Source organism: Scardinius erythrophthalmus (genome assembly GCF_964197995.2).
Source record: "Scardinius erythrophthalmus genome assembly, chromosome: 2".
In the NCBI taxonomy this organism is placed as follows: domain Eukaryota; kingdom Metazoa; phylum Chordata; class Actinopteri; order Cypriniformes; family Leuciscidae; genus Scardinius; species Scardinius erythrophthalmus.
In genome coordinates, this window is record NC_138222.1 from 19,582,525 (window position 1) to 19,601,342 (window position 18,818).

Consider the following 18,818-nt stretch of genomic DNA (forward strand, 5'->3'; position numbering starts at 1 on the left):
GGAGAGCAACTGCGCGCGACTGCAGAATCCGACAGGTGCGCCTTGCGCTCGCGAGAGATTTTTGACATACGTCAGCATGACATCAGAGCAAGGCGGACCGCACTCGGACACATTTCTAACCGGCATGCATCTCGCGCTGATCACCGGTGATCGATTCTGCGCAGATTTTGCTCATCTCAAACAAGCCTAATATCTATGCCAGAGCCCGTCTACGGAGAGCCTGCCCACTCCCTATTAAGCCCTATTGTACCGAATTTTGGTTGTAGTACCCCCAGAGTTCCACTGGGGGCGATCGCCATGAGTGCAAAATGAATGGGAGTCAATGGGGCTAGACAGCTAAATTTGTCTCTTTCACCCAATTGCCGTTGAGAAATCTCAGATCTGATTGTAGATTTTGCAAGTTCAACATGGGTTTTAAGTCGAAAGTTGAATGAACGAGTACTTATGTCGTTTTGATTTCTTACAGGTTGAGTTGTTGTTGCACATAACACGCTAGCATTCTGCTAATGACGTCAGCATTCTGACGTCATTGACATTTTGAAAGACTTTTTAAAGCAAATAAGTGACTCTAAAAAATCTAACACCCAACAATGTGTAATTTCTTTGCATCTCCTGTCGAATACAACATTCAAATTACTAGACAAAAAATTATATCCTGAGAAAAGTGGATTTTGAGGGGTATACCACCATTGACCTCCATTCATTCTGCACTCGTCCTGTGAGCGCCCTCCAACCGCGTGATTTTTTTTCCCAAACCACTTCAGCGGAAATCCCGCCCTGCAGCCTATTTAATTGGTTCAGGTTACAGTGACGGGTAGGTTTAGGGATCAGTGTTTGGTGTAGGCAATCTGTGACGGGTAGGTTTAGGGATCAGTGATTGGTGTAGGGCAATCAGGGCGGGATTTCCGCTGAAGTGGTTTGGGAAAAAAAATCACGCCCTCCAACCAGTTCAGAAGCCGGAAGTGTAGTGAGAGTGAAACTTCTCGCCATAATTAGACGGTCTATGCTCACAAACCGGCGCACGCATTGACGTCATCTTTATGCGCTAAGAAGTCGGAACTTTGTGCGTTTGAACCGATTTTTAACAATGAAGTATCAGACATGCAACAAAGGTTAAACGCTTTAGATTTCTGCGTGGCCGTCTTCTTTTTACGTTTTTACTTGGAGTTTAATAGTAATCATTATTAGAAGTGTCTTATTAAGGGAATCACTGTCCGAGAGCGTCTCCGTGGTAGTGTAAAGCGATTATCTTTTATTTATTTCAGTAAACCAAGGAAGCGATAAGTTAAAGGTAAGGTAAGCATGTGTAAATGTGACTTAGTCACTCAGCTCGACATTATTGGTTCTGAAACTTGATAGATCTCTTGTTATGACTTTTAACTAACAGCTATAGCAGTATGATAGACACGGAGAAGATTCCCTCAGGGGGGAATGCCGCCTGTGCAAACCTCAGCGAGAAGAAAGAGAACGAGAAAAAGAAGAGATCTCGCGTGAAACAGCTACTGGCTGATGTGAAGAAGCAGGTGGAATTTTGGTTTAGTGATGTGAATCTTCACAAGGACAAATTCATGAAAAATATAATTGAACAGTCACGAGATGGATGTATGTAGCAGTTGCTCATGCCTCATAAACTATATATACTGTATGTGTGTATATATAGGCCTATTCACTTAACTGTTTCTTTCGTTTTGTTACAGATATTGACATATCTGTGTTGACTTCATTCAACCGAATGAAAAAATTTACTACGGATGTAAAATTGATAGCCAGAGCTCTTAAAAATTCACCAATAGTAGAGGTATTGTTTGCATTTGCATAACATGTATTTTCTTTTCCTTTATCAGAGGGATTTTAGTTCTGATTTTTTTGCACTAATAATCACAGTAACTGTTGTGTCCTTAGGTAAATCTTGAAGGAACACATGTACGACGAAAGAATCCACTTGGTGAAAGCCCAAAAGATGTGGACAGCCGTACAGTTTATGTGGTAATTGACTGCAAATTAATTGAATTGTTTTTCTTGTATGCCTTTTTTTATTTCAATGTATTCCTTAATCTGGAATTGTTGTGTCTCAGGAGCTGTTGCCAAAGACGGTCACTCATGTTTGGCTGGAGCGAGTGTTTAGCAAGTGTGGAAATGTGGTTTATGTTAGTATCCCCAGGTACAAGTCCACTGGACATCCCAAAGGGTTTGGATTTGTGGAGTTTGAGACAGAAGAACAAGCGCAGAAAGCTATTGAGGTAACTGATGCTATTTATAATTGGACTAAGTTGTTCAAGTATTCATAATGCATACAGTAAGATATGACTTTGATATTCCCGAAAGTGGCAATTTAGTTTTAGGCATACATAAAGGAACCAACTAAATTTAGACACTGGGCTGCTAGTGAAGAAACAAGAACATGTTGGACTGTACTGTAGGGATTATACAAACAGAAAAAGTTTTAATAATACGGCAATACAATGCAGTACAATTCCAATGAATGGTGTGTTTCACTTGAAATGACAGATGCTGAACAATCCTCCAGAAGATGCTCCAAGGAAGCCAGGAATATTCCCTAAGACTTGTAAGAAAAAGACTATCCACTTTGATGCTGCCCAGGACACACAAGGTAGCGCATTGCTATGCCTTACTGTGAATATATGTAATCCTCAAGATTACTGCAAAACATGAAAGAGAACAGTTGGTGTCTTTCTGCCATCACAATCTAATTGATCCTGATATTAGCAACACACTTTATTTTTTACTTTTAGATGATAATGAGGAGGATGGTAAGAAGGGAAAAAAAAGGCCTCGAAGTGAGCTTAAAAACAGTGCTGTTCAAGAAATAGCTGTAAATAAGATGGAGAGAGGAGCGTTCGAGACTGCGGTTACAAACAAACCGAAGAAACAATCAGCAGATGAATTTAAAACGGAAAACCCTGTAATACTGACGAGCACAGCAAATAAAAAAACTGAGAAGAAAAGACGAAGATCCTGCAGTTTTGAGGCATCAACTGGAGGAGGACAAGATGAGATGCCATCCAAAATGAGAAAAGTAGAAGAGGAAAACGAGGAGGGAGAGATGAAAGGTAGATGTTATTTTGGTTTATTTGAGAGAATTACATATGCACTCAGTAAATTTTTCTGTTAATAATTTTTTTTTTCCACAAAGAAATTGAAGTACTTTTGAAAAGCTTCAGTCACATCAATAGCTTATAAAAAGATGTTTTATTTTTTTGGAGGGCGTCACCTCATGGGGTTATATTGACATGACATGACCAGTCAAATACTAGTTGCTTTATCTCCCCGTGTCCTCCATGTTATTGGACTCTTTTTGCATATGGAATATATTATTCACATTTGACTAGCCCATAGGGATGCTCACATTAACTGTTTAACCGTTAACTGAAAGTAAGACTTTTGACAGATTAATACTATCGGTTAAACTGTTTTTCAAGATATTTAGATTTTGTTGCATTGATGAAAATATGCTACACATATGAAATTAAGTTTTTGAGAGGACAGACAAGTTGCATTTTATTACATTCAGAAATAATGTACACCAGTAAATAAAGAGAAATGTTTAAAAACATTATAAACACTAAATACTAAATATAGCTAACAGACTATTTAAACTGAGCAGTGTAACTTTTTATATATTTGGTTGACTAGTTCATTTTGATTATAAACATGCTGTTATGTCAAGTTAACAATGCTAGAATTGATATGTGCGTGAGGCATTCCTTTCAGGTTTCCTTTCCGTGGGCTTATTTATGGAGCGCACTACAAAAATGAACCGAAGCTCAGCATGTGCAACTTTTTGCACAGGTTTTCCTTAAATTTTAATAATCTGTTAATTATTTAAGTAAAATATATTTTGTGTATTTATTCCTTTTATTTATTTTATTCCTTAATGTACTGTACAGTACAATACACACACACAAAAAAAAAAAAAACTCTGCCCCAGCATCCCGTCTTTGTTCTGGGTCAGGCCAGAGAATCTCGTCCACATCACAGGCTATATTGGCCTTAGCCAGGCAGCGGGTAAAATCCACTTGCAGTTCCCTGCTGGCAAGCATCAACTGAAATATCTAGGCAGGCTTCTTCCATTTCATAGTCTCTGTGTCCTAGAAAAATAGAAGTACTGATTACTGTAACTGTAACACATCCTTGTTATTGCATTTAATGCATTTCTTTTTATTACAGTAGTATAGTGCAACAGCTACAGTACATGTATGTGTTGTAACAGCACAGTGTACTGCACTCAAAAGTTACAGTAGAGAGCAGTCTGAAGTACATCTACTGTACCTGTTTTTCTCCCGTAAGTTTCTTATGATCGAGGCGACGGTGAAGCGACTCAAGTTTGGCGGTACTCGTTGCCCAGACTCCCTCATAGTCATACCATGGACAAATACATGGGCAACTAGAGTGGCACTGCTTGTCTCTTTGGCCTTCCCCTTCACCTTCCTCTTCTTCCTCCTCCTCCTCCTCCTCCTCCACTCCAGTGTCCTCAACCTCTTCCTTCATGTCTTTCTGGATCCATTGTTCCAAAACCCACTGAACTGACTCTGGCCCTTTTGTCTATTGATCTATTGAAGGCTCTGATTGGTGTGTGATCAATTTTGACTCTTTTAGTGTTTCCACTTGGGTAATTGTGTGCTAAATGAGCTGAAGCTGTGCTGATTTGAGTGAACAATATTGAATGCTAGTGCTTTATGCATTATACTTGACAACATGGTATAGGCAATGAGAAATGAAGGGATTTGTGTGTAGAGTTTTACAGTGACAGTTCAACAAATCTGAATCATGTGTCAAAACAGGGGAATAGTGTTTAAAGTTTAGGGAAATGGGTGTGCTTTTTGATAAATGGCGTTATGGTTTTGAAATTTTTGTTCAAAAGCCTGGTTATAGTATTTAAGCAATCGAGAAAAACTGTAACAATAGGAAGTTTTTTTTTTTTTTTAGAAAGTCTATTTTCAAATGAAGAGCATAAATGACGGGAGTCATATCAACTTTGCAGAAATATAATAATTCATTTTAAACTACAGTTTTAGAAGGTTTATATGCTGTTTAATAGGTTAGGTTAGGTTAGGTATACTTTATTGTCCCGATGGGAAATTTGTTTTGGGCTCATGAATACAGCCACTGCATCGCCAAACATATAAAACAAACACATTACATAATAACAGAGAAGAAAGATACACATTTACAATCAAGTAAATAGGCTAAATAGTAAAGAATAATTTGCTGGATACTAATTCACTGAATAATAGTTGCTAGAATAATACATTGTCAGGAAAGTAAGAGACAAAACAGTGTATACATCATTGCATTTCTCAACTTAAATGTTATTTCAGAATTATTAATAATGTTTTTGCCAGTCTAGATTATGAAATGCCTGCTGACAAAGAGTTGTTTATCTATGCATTTACACAGAACTATACTCAAACTGTGATCGCTCACAGAGATAATAAATACATAATTCCACAGAGCTGTATAGATGTTTATTAGTGAAATAATGGTTATATAGTAAATGTTAACATAATTTAGGGTGTTTTAAACAAGAGAATCTTGTTAAAAGTTACATACGGTGGCCCTGACACTGACACCACATATGAAAATAAGAATGTTAGGATTTATGAATATAGAGTGTGGACCGTCAGCTTATGAATACCCAGTATTAATTGTTAACTCCTGGAAAATTGAGCAGTGTGAAACAAAGCAAAATACTGATCAGAGCATATGAGTGGAGCGGTAATATTTCCTCCTGAGCGGCGAGCATATTCTTGAAGATTACACTCTGCACACTCAGTCCGTTCAGGGCCGCTTGCTCAACCCAGAATGCCCTTTGTGATATGCTGGTTTGAGAATCTGTGAAATAAGCAATAGGTCTAAGGCAGGAGTGTCCAAACTCGGTCCTGGAGGGCCACTGTCCTGCAGAGTTTAGCTCCAGCTTGCCTCAACACACCTGCCTGGAAGTTTCTAATATGCCAAGTAAGACCTTGATTAGCTGGTTTAGGTGTTTTTAATTGGGGTTGGAGCTGAACTCTGCAAGATTGTAGCAAGATTGGACAACCCTGGTCTAAGGTTGAGTTCCGTGTGGAGAAACTGAGTTTGCAAACATTCAATTTGTGGTATACAACAAAGTTATTTTTCGTTCTTTGCTTAGGAGTAAAAATAAGTTTGAAATGCTTTCAAAGCGGTATTCTGTTGATGAACATCCCGACACCGCTTACAGGGCTGAGAGCGACATTTAAATTAATATGTGGTGCGCGCTTTCCTCTCAATAACAAAATAAACGCACTACGAAAATAACAGCGGTGAGAAAACAGGAGTTAAGAAAGCATCTGTTCATAGCGATGTGGATATGTTTGCATGAGCTCTGCAATTTGGCACCCCTGTAAAATCATGTTTATTTATACCACTTTTTACAATATATTTCATTAAAGCCACACAAATCATAACTGTTATCTATAGGCCTACTTTAATTGAGACATTTATTCTAGAAATTCATTAAACTAAATTTCTTTGTACTGTACGTCTTTTTATGTTGGAGCGAGATTTGAGCAAAATTAATTTTACTGGTGAGCATGAGCAGTACATGAGTGGAGTGCTTGCTTGGGACGTGAGCAATTGGGCATTTGCATAGAGCGGAATATTTAGCGAAGCGTCACACCACTCTCTCTCAAATAATTGCTTATTTGACGGCAATTATTATTGTGTTACTTCTAGTAATTCATGTTCTTTTGCTGCATAGATTTATCATCTGAGAGCAAGAATGAAGAACAGTTAGACTATGAGAAGAAAGATGATTCTGTTTTGAAGGCCAAGAGGAAGAGAAAGAAGAAGCTCAAGGATAGATTGAAAATAGGGGAAGAGGTCATCCCGCTTAGAGTCCTCTCAAAGTAAGCAACAATGTGTCTTCGATATTTTTTTTTTTTGTCTTTTGTCTATTGAGTGAGATGTTGAAGTGGATTTAGTCAAACTGTTCTCTACATGCTCATGAGCGATCTGTGCCCCCTGTTCAACTGCCAGGAAAGAGTGGTTGGACCTGAAGCAGGAGTACCTGACACTGCAGAAGCACTGCATGGCCCATCTGAAGCAGTCAGTCTCTCAGATCAACCTGAAGTCAGTGAATTGTGGCATCGCACAGACTAAAGATAAAAACAATGCTTGTAAGTTAATTTTGTTGGTACATCTATTCTGTGAATAATTCTTGCCATTTATTTACACATTTATTTTCTTCCCATAGCTTGTAAGGATACAACTAAGAAAGAGCCCTCTTCTGGCCCCAAGTTTGTGAGTGGAGTCATTGTCAAGATTAGCTATAACCAGCCCCTGCCAAGCAAGAGGTGCATCAAGGTATAGTGATAAATTATTTTAACTTGTTATCTTGCATACATCAAACATCTCTGGTTACTCATGTAAGGGAAACAAGTCGATTTAGCTCAAAGGGAATTAATAATTCATTTTTATGGAATTTTGAAAGAATCGCTTATTTGACGGCCAAACAAATGAATCGTCCAGTGTTCAAGTGTAACTATTAACTCTGTAGCGGATATGAATATTAATTTCTTTGTTTGTCTTTTCTGCAGAAAAATAAATACACCACCCAATTTCCCGTTCCTAGATCAGTCTCACAATATTCGTTCTAATCTTCCGAATGCCATACTCTTACATAATTTCCCTTGAATCTTGTCATCCCTGAGGTAGTATTCCTTAGGAATCCCTCACATGGCAAGACTATGGGATAAATACACCCTTGTGCCAATGAATCCGACAGCGTAAGCATATGAGTATGATTCAAAATAAGTTAATCTCCACATCAGTTATTAGGTTGAACCCCACATTTTCACATTCTTCTTTTGAACAAATTTCTTTTCTTTGAGCACATTAAAATATCTTCCCTCTTTCCCTGGCCAAATTATTCTTTTTTTGTAACATTGATTGTGATAGTTATATCTGCTATAGATACCCTCATGATATTTAGCAAGGTCTTTATCATTATTTGGCACCCAATCCCATTATCACCATTTGGAAATAAAGTGTAGAGTAAAATGTTGGTCAAATTTCAGAGTTGCATTCCAAGAGATTCCTTGAAATCGAAGTCCATAAAGCTTGGCTTCCTTGGTAAATGCCAAATAGAATTAAAAACAAGTATACCATTGTTGTTGTTTATCGAGAATAACTTGCAACCATCTCTAATCAATGTCAATTCAATTCTCATTTATTTGTGTAGCGCTTTTTACAATACACATAGTTTCAAAGCTACTTTGCAGAAAATGCATGAGTCCACATTACAATTTAGAGTAATCTGTTATTAGACGTAACTGTCTAAGTTACGTATTTCAGAAATGTACATATACAAAATCACAGTTAGCTAAAAATATATAATAATTTAAACTGTAATAATTTAAAGCAGAAACAATGAACTCATTGAAGTAATGAATACTTGTTTGTTAACACATGACATTTAGAAAATTGTTGCATTGGTGCATGTTGATTCAGAGTTGTGTCATCTGAAGTCTTCGCAGGAGTTGGCGTCATTTCTTCATAGGCATTGTGCATCTGAAGTCTTCATAATAGGCTGGATCCAAACTGGAGCTGACATACTCTAGTTACCTCAGGATGGGCATCCCGAGATAAAACAGAGAAGCAAATAGAAAATAGAGTAGCTTCTGTTCATTACATTAAAGGGCACCTATTATGACTCTTTTCACAAGATGTAAAATAAGTCTCTGATGTCCCCAGAGTGTGAATGTGAAGTTTTAGCTCAAAATACCCAACAGATAATTTTTTACAGCATGTTTAAATGGTCATTTTTTGGGGTTCAGAAAAACGCTCTGTTTTAGTGTGTATCCCTTTAAATGCAAAGTAACTTCTGCTGTCGGCACAGGGGGCGGAGCCTCACGAGCTCGCGCTCAGAGCCAGGACAATCTCATCTGATAATATCAGAAAAGAAACTCTTAGTAGCGGTGTTCATTTCGACTCTGAGTCGGACAATAATGCCCACAGATCCAGAGATTATGTGCTCTATGGAGATAGAACAGGTATAGTTTAGTTTAATTACGGTTATAACTTATTTTTCATCTTGCTTTTATCCACTATTAATACAAGCCTGCTGTAGCAGACCCTGTCCGAATGATGACCAAAATATACTGATGAGTTCAGTGAAGTTTATTGTACATCACACAAAAGATGAAGCGTTAGTTTTACTCCAGAGAGTCACAGTAAGAGCTGAATAAACACACTATAAGAAGTGAGCATTAAAGTCTTATCCATAAACTCTCTCTCTCTCCCTTTCATTATCATCAACATACACAGCGAAGTACACAAAACACTCGTTACAACTAACAGTAAACAAATATAAACACACCTTTTCAATGACTCGATGAGCTGTCATAAAGTGCGTGCTCTCACTTTCATTTCTGCCGTGGTCAGTAACGTTAGGCCTGTCACTCTGAAGACCGTAAGCTGGATCACAAACAGTACAGATCCATCCTCGAGTAACAACGAGAGTAAATGAAGACTGCTATGTTCATTCTTACATCCAACAACAAAACACCTCAATCGCTTGGGAGACATTCTTGTGTACAGCTGCTCAAGCGTCGAAACAATGGCGGACTCTGTGTCCAAGCTCACTCAGGGTGGGTCTATGCTCAAACTGCAGTGTCAATCAACAGTCGTGGGCGGGGCCTGTGCAAAGTGACGTCACATTGCCCCGAATCTGAGAATAGCTTGTTCTGAGACAGTGCTTATGATTTATGGGGAAAAAGAAGTTACAAAGAAGAAAATCTAGTCTAGAGGTCATGAATGCATGAAATAATTTTTCTGCATCAGAAACAGATAGCATGTTCCGGAGCTTAGCAATGTTTCTGAGGTGGAATAAGTCTGTTTTTGTAACGTGAAATATGATTTTTGAAAGACGAGTTGTCGTCTAATAAAATTCCCAGGTCTTTAACAGTAGAGAATGAAGTTACAGTACATCCTTCCTAATGCAAATTGTATTCTAAGAGATTCTGTGTACAGGTTTTTGGTCCAATAAGTAATACCTCAGTCTAAGCTGAACTTAATGGAAGAAAATTACAGGTCATCCAATATTTTATATCTTTAACACACTCTGCCAACTTAGATAATTTACAGAATGCTTCTGGTCGTGATGAAATGTATAACTGAGTATCATCGGCATAACAGTGGAAATTAATTCCAAGTTTTCTTATAATATTACCAAGTGGCAGCATATATATATTGAAAATAGCAGAGGGTCTAACACAGATCCTTGCGGCACTCTATAATTTACTGACATTATCTTAGATTTTTCCCCATTTAAGTAGACAAAATGTTAACAGTCTGATAGATACGATCTAAACCACCTTAATGCCTGTCCCTGAATATCAGTGTAATTTTATTAGTCAATCTAAGAGTATTTTATGATTTATAGTGACGAACACAGCACTAAGGACAAGTAAAACTAGTATTGAGATACAGCCTTGGTCAGAAGCTAAAAGTAAGTCATTTGTAATTTCAACGAGCATGGTTTCTGTGCTTTGATGGGGCCTGAATCCAGACTGAAATTTTTCATATCATTATTTTGCAAAAAAGAGCACAATTGAGCAGACATGACTTTTTCTAGTATTTTAGACATTAATGGAAGATTTGAAATGGATCTGTAATTTGCTAATTCATTTGGATCTGATTTCTTTATAAGAGGCTTAATAACTTGAACGATCTTGGAACTTAACCTAGAGATAAAGACGTTAATAATATTGAGAAGAGGCTCTTCTGCTACAGGTAACAAACTCATTCATTGATTTAGTGGGTATTGGATCTAATAAACATGTTGTTGGTTTGGATGCAAAGATAAGTTTATTCAGCTCTTTCTGTCCTATAGTTGTAAAGCACTGCAATTGTTCTTGAGGGGCGATAATTGAGGCTGAATCATAAGACGCTAGTACATTTAGAATTGTATTTCTAATTATTTTTTCATTGAAGAAATTATAAGTCATTACTACTAAACTGTAATGGAATATTATGTTCAGGTGATGTCTGTTTATTTGTTAATCTAGCCACTGTACTAAATAAAAATCTTTGATTCTTTTGGTTATCTTCTATTAGTTTGCAGAGATGCTCAGCCCTTGCTGCTTTAAAGCCTTTTTATAACACAAAGTGCTGTCTTTTCACGCAGTTCTAAGACCTCTAAATGAGTTTGTTTCCATTTACGCTCAAGGGACAATGATCCCTGAAATCAGGGCCGGCCCTGACCAATTTGCTGCCCTAGGCAAGATTTTACCTGGTGCCCCATGCATCACAGCCTATTTCACCCCGTCATTGTGTTCATGATTATTTAGCATGCATATATATATATATATATATATATATATATATATATATATATATATATATATATATATATATATATATATATATATATAAAATGTATATGTGTGTGTGTGTATATGTGTGTATACAGCGGGGGAAATAAGTATTGAACACGTCATTATTTTTCTCAGTAAATGTATTTCCAAAGGTGCTATTGACATGAAATTTTCACCAGATGTTGGTAACAACCCAAGTAAGCCATACATACAAAGAAACAAACACAAATAAGTTCAGAAATTAAGTTATGTGTAATAATGTGAAATGACACAGGGAAAAAGTATTGAACACATGAAGAAAGGGAGCCGCAAAAAGGCATGGAAAGCCAAGACAACTGCTGAAAACTTACAGTAATTAAAAAGCAATCCAGCCCCCTGTCAGTGGAAATTAACAACAGCTGGTTCAGTCCCAAATGATGGCCTACAAAAAGGTCTCATTGCCAAGGTGTCACACAAGGCACATCTCATGATGGGTAAAAGCAAAGAGCTGTCTCAAGACCTTCGCAACCTAATTGTTGCAAAACATAATGATGGCATTGGTTATAGGCGCCATTCTAAGCTTCTGAATGGTCCAGTGAGCACTTTTGGGGCCATAATACGGAAGTGGAAAGACAATAATTTCACCATAAATTTGCCTCGACCAGTGCTCCTCGCAAGATTTCTGATAGAGGAGTGAAAAGAATAATCAGAAGAGTTATCCAAGAGCCAACACCAAGTAGTATGGTGTTTTTAGGGTAATGTGCACTGCCATTTCTCCTCCAAATATGGTGTGTATTATGGCATCCAAACAGTTCAATTTTGCTCTCATGTGACCACACTATATTCTCCCAGTATTTCACTGGCTTTTCCAAATGTTGTGCAGCAAACTTTAAATGAGCTTCAACATGCTTTTTTTTCAGTAATGGAGTCTTGCGTGGTGAGCGTGCATAAAGGCCATGGCGGTGCAGTGCATTACTTACTGTTTTCTTTGAGACAACAGTACCTGCTATTTGCAGGTCTTTTTGAAGCTCTCCACAAGTGATCCTTGGCTCTTGGACAACTCTTCTGATTATTCTTTTCACTCCTCTATCAGAAATCTTGCGAGGAGCACTGGTCGAGGCAAATTTATGGTGAAATTATTGTCTTTCCACTTCCGTATTATGGCCCCAAAAGTGCTCACTGGACCATTCAGAAGCTTACAGGGATTAAAGTTCTCCGTCGCTACGACGGATTTCCGTTAATTGCAGCAAGTCTATGACGGATTTCCGTCATTGCGGGTTCCAGTCTGTCCTTAAAGTCTTAAATTCACTTTTCATAATTTTAAGGCCGTAAATAGGCTTTCATTTCTCAAATAGTGTAATAAATATCTTAATTTTAGTTTGAATAGGTCTTAAATTAAGGAAAGACGAGGTGTATTCACCCTGCTGAGGGGGATGTGATCAAAGCCTGGAGTGGAGCAAAAGCACGTTCCTCTCTCCACTCTAAGCACTCTGTAATCACTCCGCTCATGATCCACTCCGGATTTTCAATTACCGCTCACGGAAAGTGCATGTCAGGCTACAGCTGAGCGCTGAGGTAGAACTATATTTCAGTGACATACTTATAATGCAGGTAGGGCTGGGCGATATCGATATAAAAAATATATCGATATATTTTTTAAATGCGATATGGAATTAGACCATATCACATCGATATAGTTCAAATTTGCGCTGTGATCCTTGCTCCCCGCGCCTCCGCTCCTCCTTTTCCACACTGCGTGCGTGTTTAGAGCATGTTATGTTATGAGAGGCGAATCATGACTACTTCAGAAAACCCAGCACAATAGGAACTACCAGGCAGGCAGTGACATAAGTGTACGCTGAAATAAAGTTTTTCACCTCAGAAAAACGGACTTTCTTGTCCTGTCAGTCGTTATCCTGTTCTCGTAGCGCACACTCAATTGCACGCGCAAATTCAGCGGCGCGCGCTGTATCGCCTCACTGATCAAGTGCAAAAGAAACTACGAGCATGCAACGCCGTTACGTTGTAAATTACATGAAATAAAAGTAATGCAGGTATGATTCTCATTCTATTCACCAGTTTCCATGTTTCATTAACAGTTATTGTTAATATTGTTTATTCACCATGGTAACTGTCGTTTCCATATAACCCCAAAATGCCACTATTTTTCTTTGTTATTTTTTATATTTTTAAATGACTGTAGTGGCTCATACCAACATTGTATTAACAAAAACTAGTTTGGGACTGCTATTTAATAGCTTTAGCCTAGGCCTAATGTTTACAGTGCTATGCATAAGTTTAGACACCCATACTAAAGTTGACTAAAAAGAGGAATAAAAAATCATCTTTTGGAAATTGAACTTAATGCCTTAATTTGAAAAAATTAGGAAAAATCCAACCTTAAAGGACACCAATTTTCTTTGTGAATGAATAATGTATCGTAAATAAATAAATGTTCTTCCTTAAAATACAGGGTGCATAAGTTTGGACACCCCTATGTTAAATTCCCATAGAGGCAGGCAGATTTTTATTTTTAAAGGCCAGTTACTTCATGGATCCAGGATACTATGCATCCTGATAAAGTTCCCTTGGCCTCTGGGATTAAAATAGCTCCACATCATCACATAGCCTTCACCATACCTAGAGATTGGCATGGTTGTATTTCAGTTAGCCTAATAGCTGGTTTGATTTGCATTGAGAGATGATCTTATGGAAAGTATCTCTAGGTATGGTGAAGGCTATGTGATGATGTGGGGCTATTTTAATTCCAAAGGCCAAGGGAATTTTATCAGGATTCATAGTATCCTAAAAAATAAATAAAAAAATACTTAAAAATAAAAACTTAAAAATAAAAATCTGCCTGCCTCTATGGGAATTTAACATAGGGGTGTCCAAACTTATGCACCCTGTATTTTAAGGAAGAACATTTATTTACGATACATTATTCATTCACAAAGAAAATTGGTGTCCTTAAAGGTTGGATTTTTCCTAATTTTTTAAATTAAGGCATTAAAGGTATAGCGGAGGATCTTTTTACTTCCGGGTGGATACCCTATACTATTGGTCCTCCTAATTGTCAATCATTCTGGTGAATCAATCAAACTTTTCAAAAAGTGGAGAGGGCGGGACTTATCTAAAATTCGGAAAGATCCTCCGCTATACCTTTAAGTTCAATTTCCAAAACATGATTTTTTATTCCTCTTTTTAGTCAACTTTAGCATGGGTGTCTAAACTTATGCATAGCACTGTATTTATTAGTACTAGTCTTTACTATTAGTCATATTCTTACAATTTATGTTAAGTAAAGGGGAAAAGTAACTTACTTGTGTGTTAACAAATTTTGTGTAAACGTGTTATAATTTGCATATATATATATATATATATATATATATATATATATATGCAAATTATTAATTATATTAGTATGTTCCATGCCTGGTTTTCATAGATTAAAATATAGCTTTTAAAATACGCCTACTGGCAATATTAAAGCGGTTTAAAACGTCTCCCCTTAAAACGCTATTGGTCTCGACTATTTAAAAAGTTAAAGAAATATGACTTGGCCTAAAAAAAAAATTTCAGTCAGAAGAATTTTTTTCACTTTAATCCCTGAGTTTAGAATGGTGCCTATAACCAATGTCATCATTATGTTTTGCAACAATAAGGTTGCGAAGGTTTTGAGACAGCTCTTTGCTTTTACCCATCATGAGATGTGTCTTGTGTGACACCTTGGCAATGAGACCTTTTTGTAGGCCATCATTTGGGACTGAACCAGCTGTTATTAATTTCCACTGACAAGGGGGCTGGATTGCTTTTTAATTACTGTAAGTTTTCAGCAGTTGTCTTGGCTTTCCATGCCTTTTTGCGCCTCCATTTCTTCATGTGTTCAATACTTTTTTCCTGTGTCATTTCACATTATTACACATAACTTAATTTCTGAACTTATTTTTGTTTGGTTCTTTGAATGTATGGCTTACTTGGGTTGTTACCAACATCTGGTGAAAATTTCATGTCAATAGCACCTTTGGAAATATATTTACTGAGAAAAATGATGACGTGTTCAATACTTATTTCCCCCGCTATATATATATATATATATATATATATATATATATTACACACACATACACATACACATACACACACACACATACACACATACACATATACACACACACACACATTACAGCCTAAACACAAAAGCATTACATAGCATTCAAGTCAAGTTCCCATTATCTTTATAGCACTTTTTTCAATACAGATTTAATGTGAATTTTACATGAAACTTTGCTATTTTTAATAAACCTGTATATAAATATCATTACTAATTTTGGCAAATAAATTTAAAAAAAGCCACATATCCCCCCCAAAACTGCACAACTGTAGAGTAAAACATTAATTAAAAAAAGTTATATAAAATGCGTCTAAAAACTGACATGATTGTTACAAAATCACTCTGAAGAACTCAGAACAACTGCTAGCATAAAGTTAAAGGTAAAAATAACTGCCATTAAATTATAGTATCTTACTACAATGCAATTCGATAATCTGTTCATTCACTACATCACTTTACCTCTGTCTTTATCCCCTTTTATCCTCTTCTCTTCTTTTTGGCACAGTATCTGTCGCAAACTATAATGCTAATTTATAATGTGTCATGTAAATTCGGCCATCCGTCACAATCAGGTAACTTTCACCGTGTCTAGACCTGGCGTGAGCTGCCAGGCCCATTTCTACAGGGGAGCCTGAGTGTGTTAAGCGCCCTCAAACAAAAGCAATGCTGTCTTCATTGGATGCGGCGAGGGGCGACGCTACACAATAAATTACCAACAACTGATCGAGCGCGCTCTGTTTCTGACGCATTTCAAGCACTCACTGGGCGGGGGAAGATTGATGTGCTGGACTGGAGTCGGGGGACTTAGTTAAGTTTTTGTGGAGGTTTATTTTTTTTGTTGCTTTATTTGGTAGTATGAATGGTTTTAAAATAGTATTATTAAAAAATAAATAAATAATTCACTCGTTCACTCATTTTGGCGCCCCTAGCATTTGCCTATTCCACCTATGCCGTGGGCCGGCCCTGCCTGAAATGAAAGCAGAGAAATAATTAAACATCACTCCTTTGTTAATCTTTAAAACTAATGGATGTCACTGCTCAATCTCAGGCCATTGTTATCATTATGTTCATTCATTAAACAAGGATGTAAACTTTGTGAAAACCCCTAAACTGTAAGCCACTAAACTTATGAGCAATGATACCATCTATCTGTTCCTACACCCTTCCCTTTAAGACATACTCGTATCTGTTGTTAAGAGTATTTCATATGGTCCCTCCCTCCTAGGCTCTAAACCTTTCCTAGCAATATGTTTGACAACTGTCTAATTCGGGAATGTGTGGAATGTAGTGGTGTGTCATACCAGTGCTGCTGAGCCTCTCGCACTTTCTTGTTATTGTCTTTAGTTGCTTTGTCCAGCATTGTGAGATGGCATCAAAACTTGCCTTGGAACAATCTCTTTGTTCCACCTGTTCCCAAAGGTGGCGGAGCATCAGGAGGCAGAACCATTGCTCTTCCAGTCATCAGTTCAAAAGGGGTTAGTCCTGTTGCCCTGTTTGGATTTGCTCTTAAGTTCCACAAAATAGCAGGTAATAATTAATGCCAACCTTGACCACTATTCAGAATGGCTTTGGTAAGTGGCATGCTACAATCAAGCGACGAATTATAGAAGCTTGTTTTATTTCACTCCCACTGCTAGTGATAATTCCACATCTTTTCCATAGGTGAAGGTAGTCATGCACCACTCCAAAAGCATATCGACTATCCGTGTAGATGTTGACTCGATCTCCTTCCGATAGTTTAAGAGTTTCCACAAGTGCAATAAGCTCAGCTGCTTTTGCTGAAAATTGCTCAAAAAGAGCTAATTTCTTCACATCAGTCCATCCAGTATGTCGTTTTCCATCAACATAGTAACTGGATCTGTCGACCCAGAACTCTGGATTTTCAAGAGGTCTGGCCAAGCACTTCAAGGCACTTCAGTGGGCCAAAGAAAAGTAAGGGTTTCCATGACATGAGGCTATAAATGATGACTGAATTTTCATCTTTGGGTGAAATATTATTTTAATCTATTATTAATTATTATCAAATCTAAAATTATGATGAATTTAGAGAACATACCTGATCCATAACTGACAGGATGTTTGTGATCTTGTGTCGCCGTTTCTCCTTTCTTTTTGAAATTTCTGTGGAGCTGGGTTAAGAAATGATCCAGCTGACCCATAAATTTGGACACCAAAGGGATTGTTATAATCCTACTGAATTCTGCTGATACTGTTGTGGCAGATTTACAGTTTCTGGTTCAGGTCTCAAAGAAATCTTTCAGAGTTGAAGTTCCAAGGCTCAGAAGAATTAACTTTATTGAACAATTCAACAAAGTGAGATGCCAGCTGGCCATCTGACTTGCAATAGTTGAGCTTCAGGTCTTATACCTTTTCTTATCACTAGGTAGCCAATCAGCTATCTTTTTTTTTTTTTTTTTGCTCCGCCTCGAGATCTCGTTACCGTTAGAATCATCTTTCCTTGAAACTTTTTATTGGTGGAAAAATCTTTGGCCACACCCATTTTTTTTTTAAAATACCTCAGGTAACATGCTTCTTCGGTGCCATCCATCATCTTAATTAACATGTTTTTAGTACCATCTTGTATCAACCACCTTCACACATCTTCTCTCTGAGCTTGTTAGGTACTTTTCCATCCACACAGACCCTTTGACCAGGTTTCTGTCTGAGACATAGCAATGCAGACTTTTACATGAGGCAAAGGAAAATCTCCGACACATCCCCCCCTTTGGGACTTATTCTAGTCCCACCTTCATGTTTGTCCCAGAATGTATCTTCATGCGCAAGCCTCCTTTTGTTATCTATCAATCATGGACAAAAATAGACCATCCGTCTTTCTTATCGATAGGCTTTTGTCACTAAGGTACACTCACAAAGGAATAGTGAGACCAAACATCTCCACCCCCCCTTGACTGGAATGGAGTAAAAGATCTCACCTTCCTTTTCTATTATCATTCTTGAGGGAGAGATAAACATCTGTTATCCAGTTTTAATCAACATTTCTCAGTGTACAGACTTGAGGGTAGTGTTGTTCCACGGTGCCAGAGGAACTGCACAGGCGCTTCTGGTGGCCTGGAGTGCTATCTGGGTTGCTCCATCGTTTCCAGAGGTGCCCAGGTCCTGCCTTGGGCCCTATCTGGTGTTGGAGCAGACAGCGGGTTTTTAAACCATCAGTTGAGTCTGCCCTTGCTGTTCCGGCAATCGGCGACCGCGCTTGTAATTAACAAGCTCTTTTTACCCTGTGGAAATATGTCCAGTAGTCTAATGCATGTACTTTACATTTAATTCATAAAAAACTTTACTCGCTATAAAAGAGTTCTTTTTAATATTTTAAAGTGATTGGAAAGTGATAAAAAGTAGTAAAAACATTC

At 37.6% G+C, this 18,818-nt stretch overlaps 1 protein-coding gene across 3 annotated transcripts in view; it reads left to right on the forward strand.

Annotated features, from left to right (window-relative positions):
• The first annotated feature begins 934 nt into the window (after nucleotides 1-934).
• The window catches only part of larp7 (La ribonucleoprotein 7, transcriptional regulator), a 51,365-nt gene continuing 33,481 nt past the window's right edge, over nucleotides 935-18,818 (forward strand). For 2 of the 3 annotated variants that reach the window (XM_081358759.1, XM_081358758.1), the window contains exons 1-10: nucleotides 935-1,291; nucleotides 1,388-1,602; nucleotides 1,698-1,798; nucleotides 1,903-1,986; nucleotides 2,076-2,240; nucleotides 2,509-2,611; nucleotides 2,754-3,071; nucleotides 6,740-6,887; nucleotides 7,018-7,157; nucleotides 7,235-7,344. In XM_081358759.1, coding sequence (XP_081214885.1) covers nucleotides 1,398-1,602; nucleotides 1,698-1,798; nucleotides 1,903-1,986; nucleotides 2,076-2,240; nucleotides 2,509-2,611; nucleotides 2,754-3,071; nucleotides 6,740-6,887; nucleotides 7,018-7,157; nucleotides 7,235-7,344 — 1,374 coding nt within the window. In that variant the 5' untranslated portion in view covers nucleotides 935-1,291; nucleotides 1,388-1,397. Of the gene's footprint in view, nucleotides 1,297-1,387; nucleotides 1,603-1,697; nucleotides 1,799-1,902; nucleotides 1,987-2,075; nucleotides 2,241-2,508; nucleotides 2,612-2,753; nucleotides 3,072-6,739; nucleotides 6,888-7,017; nucleotides 7,158-7,234; nucleotides 7,345-18,818 lie in introns of all 3 variants that reach the window. The other variant, XM_081358760.1, reaches the window with a different exon arrangement.